The sequence below is a fragment of the Cebus imitator genome, unplaced genomic scaffold (assembly GCF_001604975.1).
Source record: "Cebus imitator isolate Cc_AM_T3 unplaced genomic scaffold, Cebus_imitator-1.0 Scaffold322, whole genome shotgun sequence".
Lineage (NCBI taxonomy): Eukaryota > Metazoa > Chordata > Mammalia > Primates > Cebidae > Cebus > Cebus imitator.
Window position 1 is genome coordinate 2,434,934 of NW_016107637.1, and position 6,173 is coordinate 2,441,106.

Sequence of the window (6,173 nt, forward strand, 5' to 3'; positions counted from 1 at the left end):
TCATGTATTCTCTGGCCTGTGGGTGTGAGGGTTGGCACAAGTGAGGCCTAATGGCCAATCTTCAAACACCCCATCACCTTCTGGATATTACCTATGGGAAAGCCAGGTGGGTTTAGAGGGCCGGTTCTCTGACTCCCACCCCTGTGCAGGCCTCCTGGTTTCTGCCCTGCATGCTGGATATTTCTGGCTGGGTGGGATCTCGCTGGAGCAGCCTGCAGGGATCTCTCAGGCCCATCTTGCCACCCTGGGGGTCGTCTGTGCCACAGGCCAGGCTCCATGGGAGCTGTAGGAATACCCTCCTTCTTTTAAGAGGCTCCTGGTCTGAGGGGCCGGAGAGAAAGGGGTTGCAAAATGTCCGGGTCTGGCTCTTTTCAGTTCTTCCTCCTGTGAGTTTGGAGCGGCATTTGTGTCTGCAGGTGAAGAGGAGGAGGGCGAGGACGAGGTCAGTGCCTCGCAGGCAGCCGTGCATGTGGCAGACACGGACGAGGCACTGAGATGCTACATCCGCTCCAAGCCGGCCTTGTACCAGAAGGTGCTGCTGTACCAGCCCTTTGAGCTGGGGGAGCTGAAGGCCGAGCTGAAGCAGAATGGCCTCCATGTGTCCTCGGGCAGGCTGTTGGACTTCCTGGACACCCACTGTATCACCTTCACCACTGCCGCCGCCCGCAGGGAGAAGCTCCAAGGCAGGAGGCGGCAGCCTCGGGGCAAGAAGAAGGCAGAGCACAACTGACAGGCTGTCCCCAACCCCACCCCACCCCGCCATCAGCAGCCCCCACCCTTGCCATCTTCCAGGAGGACCTAGGACACCCAGTGTGGGTCAGGCCTCCACAGGCATTTCTGGGCCTTGAGACCACATCAGCTATGCACTGTGACGACGACCACAGCCCGATCCAGGGCTTCCTCCTCAGCTCTCTGCTTTCCAGAGTGGCATTTGGAGCGTGTCATCCATTGAATTTAGACTTGAGCCCCTTCCTCTGTCTGTGCCCAGTGTGTTTCCCTTTTTGTTTTGTTTTTTTTTTTTTTTGGGAGATGGAGTCTCATTCTCTCACCCAGGCTGGAGGACAGTGGCGTGGTCTCAGCTCACCATACCCTCTGCCTCCCGGGTTCAAGCCATTCTCTTGTCAGCCTCCCGGGTAGTCGGGACTGCAGGCACATGCCACCGTGCCCGGGTAATATCTTTGTATTTTAGTAGAGACAAGGTTTCACCATGTTGCCCAGGTTGGTCGCGAACTCCTGAGCTCAGGCAATCCAACCGACTTAGCCTCCCAAAATGCTGGGATTACAGGTGTAAGCCACCTCACCTGGCCCAGTGTGTCTCCCTTTAACCCAGAGGGGCAGTGGGCCATCACCAGCGGGCCAGGGCAAGGCCTATTCTGCCACATCTGCCACCCTCTGAGCCCACCAGTCCTGGGCACAGCTGCCCCACACGTCTGTCCTGAGATGGACATCAGGTCCAGCCTGCCCTAGTGGCCCAGGCCAGTCCTCGTCAGCACTCAGGCCAACCCCAGCCACCGCCAGCCTGAGACCAGGTGTCCTCAGGTTCCCCTCACTGCCACGGCCCAGGTACAACTCTCCTGGCCCAGCCAGGCTGCCAGGACACTTGCCATTGTCACCAGCAGTCTCCAAACTGGACAGTGCACAAGGGCCCAGAACAACTCTGATGTCCCCAAAACAAGCATGTTCACTAGCGGGTTCCATCCATTTGGGTTAAAGCTGCCTCCAACCTCAGGAGGAGTGTGGAGGAAGGGGAGGGCCAGGAAAGGAAACCACGGTCTCTCCATCCTTGTGAATGTCCTCGTCTGTTTCAAATGCAGTGCAGTCAGTTTTATATGATGTGCAATAAACCAAAATGGCTTTATTAAAACCTCCTGGCTGCTGCACTCCAGGAAGATCACGAGGGAAACAGGCAGGAGCTAGAGACACCGCGGCCCCTTGGCCCCCCACCCTGCACCTGCAGAAGCCCTTACCTTGCACCTGCTCTTTGCGTCGGGGTAACCTGGGCCTGCTGTCTCATTTCAGTTCCTAGACCAGAGATGTCCACACACCTGCATCCAATTGAGCCCTGGCCGGGTGCCAAGCTCCAGCCCCTGCTCCTCAAAGTGGGGCGCCAGCACCTCCAGCAGCTGCCTCAACAGAGGGTTCCTACTAAAGCAGATTCAGATCCCCGCCGAGCCCACTCCACCCCATAACTCACCGAGTCAGCATCTGCCTTTACCAGTGCGTCCAGTCCAGTGGAGGAGACAGACGCTGGCCTATCCCCACCTGGTGGGGGGTCAGGCTCCCGTGGCCTGAAGGGCCGTGTCAGGACAGCCTCTTGGAAGAGAGGTTTGTGAGCTGTGTCTTCTGGGCAAACAGCATTTAGGGAGTGAAATGTGGTTTCAGGCACTCATGCTGTGTCCTGGCACGTGACCTGGTGGGCAGGCCCAGGCCTCGCAGCTTCCAGAGCCCAGGGCGGACAATTTGAGGGCCTGAGATCAGCTGTGATCAATCTGAGGCTGGCCTTTGGCCTGCTTTGGAAGGCATCATGCGCTGCTGCCTTGGTGGGCTGACCCCCTCCCTGGTGTTCGGGAAGTGACGGGGTGGGGAAGGTGGGGGACTGGAGGCCCCTGTCTGGCCTCACAGGGTTTGTGGTTTGGATGCATTCATTGTGTCCCATGACTTAAGAGTTCGGAACTTTAAGGCTGGTAAAGGCTGACTGGGGGAGGAGTTCCAAGTAGTTAACAAGTTGGCCTAGGGGCCTTGAGTGAGGTGTGAGCCCAAGGCTGGGGGAGGCATGGCCTGGGGACTGGATCTGAACCTCACCGTGACCTTGGATCCAGTTGGGGCTGCTGGATGCTCCCTGGGCGGACAGGGGCCAGCGCTGTGCAGAGGCTCAGTTTATGCAGTGCCGCCAGCCAGGGGACCGGGTCCTGGCCTTGAACCTGTACAATGCAGCATGTCGTTGTCCTGAAATAAGCTGTGAAGCAGCTGATTCCTCCAGAGGGAAAGGGGCTGAAGGAGCCACTGTGGGAACCTACAAAGGCATGGTGGCATCTGGGAGTAGACGGCCCTGCCACAGAGATGAGGCTGACCCAGGCAGCACAAAACTAGGTCCAGCTGACAGACGGAAAAGGAAAACGCCTTCTCACAGCACCTGCAGTGAAGCTGGCGTGCAGTGGGGCCTCCTCGTGGACAAGGCGGGAGGGAGTCCCTTCCAGGAGTGACTGAGAAGCTGGCAGGCCGGGCACGGTGGCTCCCACATGTAACCCCAGTGCTTTGGGAGGTCAAAGTGGGAGGATCACTTGAGCCCAGGAGCTTGAGACCAGCTTGAGCAACATAGTGAGACCAAGTCTCTATTTTGAAAACATTTAAAATTTCTAAAGGGGGGAAAAAAAAAGCTAGGAGCAGAACTTTCATTTGGTAACCCAACTAGATCAGAAAACGGCGGGGGGGATGTCCATGCCTCACTGAATATGACTGGGCCTCCAGGCCTGCCTCACTTTTGGTGGCCCCAACTTGGCATGGCTTGGACATGGCCCCTCAAGGCAGAGGGGAACTACAGCCCAGCCTTGGCCCAGGCAAGGGGGCTCACAGAGAAACAGCCTGCAGGCGGGGCCTTGAGCTGTTGCTGAGTTAGGAAGTTGCTGCCTGGCCGGCTGACCCCAGCTCTGGGTGGACAGAAAGCCCCTGAGTGAGAACAGCTAGGGAGCCCCCATCACACCCCCAACCCAGGAGCCAGGAGGATGGCCCACCCGGCTGTCAGCCGAGCTGGCAGAGTGGGGAACAGGACCAGCGTTGCGTGGACTGATGGACATTCCTCTGAGAGGGAGGAACATGGGCTGGGCCCGGCTGGGCTGCTCCCCGAGATCCCATGGAGGAGGCTGTGTCCTCTCGGGCTCTGCATCCATCCCCCGTGAGCCATGGAGGGAGGCACAGCAAGCTTCTGGCCCCTTTCATGTGACAAGATACTCACCGGGCCCCTGCGGTTTCCAACATCCTGTGAGCGGCCTGGTTTCAGGCGCCTTTGCTGCTCCCCACAGCTGAGGCTGCAGCCACTGGGTCTGCACCCTGCCTGCCTGGAGCCTCAGGCAGGCTTCTTGAGGGCCATCGTGTCCTCCTAGCATCCAGCAGCCTCCTGGGTGCTCAGAAAGCACTGCTGGGAGGGAGAGAGGGAGGAATGAAGGGAGGGAAAAGGTAAGAAGGCAGGCAGGCAGGGGAATGTGCAGGAGCACCTCTGATCTGCTGCCTCAGCTCCCTCCCCTCCATCACCCACACAGGCTCTCAGGAACCAACTAACCCTCCCACCTCCCCGATCCACAAGCTGCTCTATGGGCCCAGACCCACTACTCTCCTGCTCTACAACCATCACTGGCTCCTATTTGCTTACTGAGGAAAATTCAGACCCCAAGACCCTTGTCCCTTGGCTCCCACCTTATCACCTGCTTCCCTCAGTGGCCCCATGTCAAGCTGCTTGCTCCCTGCCCCCGGCAGATGTCCCGTACTTCTCCTTTATTATATCATGTGGCCTGCTCTGGGCCATGTCCTTCCCCCTCATGCCCTTGCCTGTCAGGGGAGGCCACCCACTGAGGTTCCCCTCCAGGGACCAAGTATGATCCCTGCCGTGGACGGCTACATTCTGTTGTTTCCTCTTAGGGTACAGGTGGCCTGCCTCTGGGGAGCTCTTGGCTCACAGGAAGATGTTATGGGGCACAGCTGGGTCATTGGTGCCTACTTGGTGACAGAGAAAAGGAAAGCAAGAGATGTTCGAAGAGGAAGCACAGTGGCTCACGCCTGTAATCCCCTTGTTTTGGGAGGCCAAGGCAGGAGGATCACTTGATCCCCAGGAGAGGTGGAGGCTGCAGCGAGCCAAGATCACACCACCACACTCTAGTCTGGGCGACAGAGCAAGATCCTGTCTCAAAAAATAAATAGGCTGGGCAGGGTGGCTCATGTAATCTCCACAATGGGAGGGCAAGGTGGGTGGATCAACTGAGGTAAGGAGTTCAAGACCAGCCTGGCCAACATGGTGAAGCCACATCTCTACTAAAAATACAAAAATTAGCTGGGCATGATGGTGTGGGCTGGTAATCCCAGCTACTTGGGAGGCTGAGGCAGGAGAATCTCTTGAACCGGGAAGGGGAGGTTGCAGTGAGCTGAGATTGCACCACTGCACTCCAACCTGGGCAACAGAGCAAGACTCAGTCATAAATAAATAAATAAATAATAAATGAATGAACAAATAAATAGAAGGGGAGGGCCACAGGGGTGGCCTGGAGGTGGGAGGGTACAGTCCAGTCCTGCTGGGATCACCCTCTAGTTGCGTGACCTCAGTCTGCTCTCTCGGTTTCTTGGTCACCCGCCTGAAAACAAGCATCTATCAATGGCGAGGCAGCTTCCTTTTTGGTGGGATGGAGATGGTGTGTCAACAGCCTTGGTGCCAGCCACTTTATCCTGAGCATGGCACCTGCAGGGACACTTGGTAGCAGAGTCATGACCCCCAGCATCGCCCCTGCACTTGACTTACATGGGGGCGGCAAGCAAGCCAGGGAGCCCCGGCTCCTCAATGTGTCTGCGAGGCTGTTGGCTGTTGAAATCAGACAGGAAGGAAGGCTGAGGTGGAGCCCAGCACAGGAAGAGGTGAGGACCCGCAGGGGCAGCCGGTGGGCTCGGCTGGGACGGCAAAGAAGGTCGGGGCTGCACTGTTCTTGGCCCCTGCACAGCCGGTGGGTCGGTTAGTTGGCGTTGTAAGTGCCCTGATCCCTAGTCCTGAGGACTCGGGCTGGCACAGGGATTCCCAGGACATCCACCACCGCCCGGCTGGAGCAGGGCTAAGACCAGGAGCACAGAGATGGAGCCCCCAGGTCCCCCAGTCTTGGTGTCCCTGGAGCAGCATCGAGGCCCGTGAGGTAAGCTGGGTCCAAGTGCCCTCAGCGCAGAGCAGGGGAGGAGAAGGGATGCTGGCAGAAAGGACAGTGGCCTTAAGGCCTGAGCCACTCTGGGAGGGGGACTGGAGAGACCCCACCAGACTCCAAGGTGCCTCCTGGGGCAGGACTGGCTCATGCTGTAGAAAAAACAGACGTGGCCGGGCTTAATGTTAATCCTAGCACTTTGGGAGGCCGAGGTGGACAGATCAGTTGTCAGCAGTTCGAGACCAGACTGGCCAACATGGTGAAACTCTGTCTCTACTAAAAAAA

General features: G+C 58.0%; 2 protein-coding genes across 6 annotated transcripts in view; both read left to right on the plus strand.

Annotated features, from left to right (window-relative positions):
• SLX4 (SLX4 structure-specific endonuclease subunit) overlaps positions 1-1,864 on the plus strand; it is a 30,499-nt gene extending 28,635 nt beyond the window's left edge. For 2 of the 3 annotated variants that reach the window (XM_017504480.2, XM_037729906.1), the window contains exon 15: positions 376-730. In XM_017504480.2, the coding sequence (XP_017359969.1) occupies positions 376-730 (355 nt within the window). Of the gene's footprint in view, positions 1-375 lie in introns of all 3 variants that reach the window. The other variant, XM_017504481.2, reaches the window with a different exon arrangement.
• Positions 1,865-5,272: 3,408 nt separating this feature from the next.
• The window catches only part of NLRC3 (NLR family CARD domain containing 3), a 41,759-nt gene continuing 40,858 nt past the window's right edge, over positions 5,273-6,173 (plus strand). For all 3 annotated transcript variants that reach the window (XM_017504486.2, XM_037729873.1, XM_037729872.1), the window contains exon 1: positions 5,273-5,885. The gene's annotated coding sequence lies outside the window, so the exon portion shown is untranslated. The remainder of the gene's footprint in view (positions 5,886-6,173) is intronic.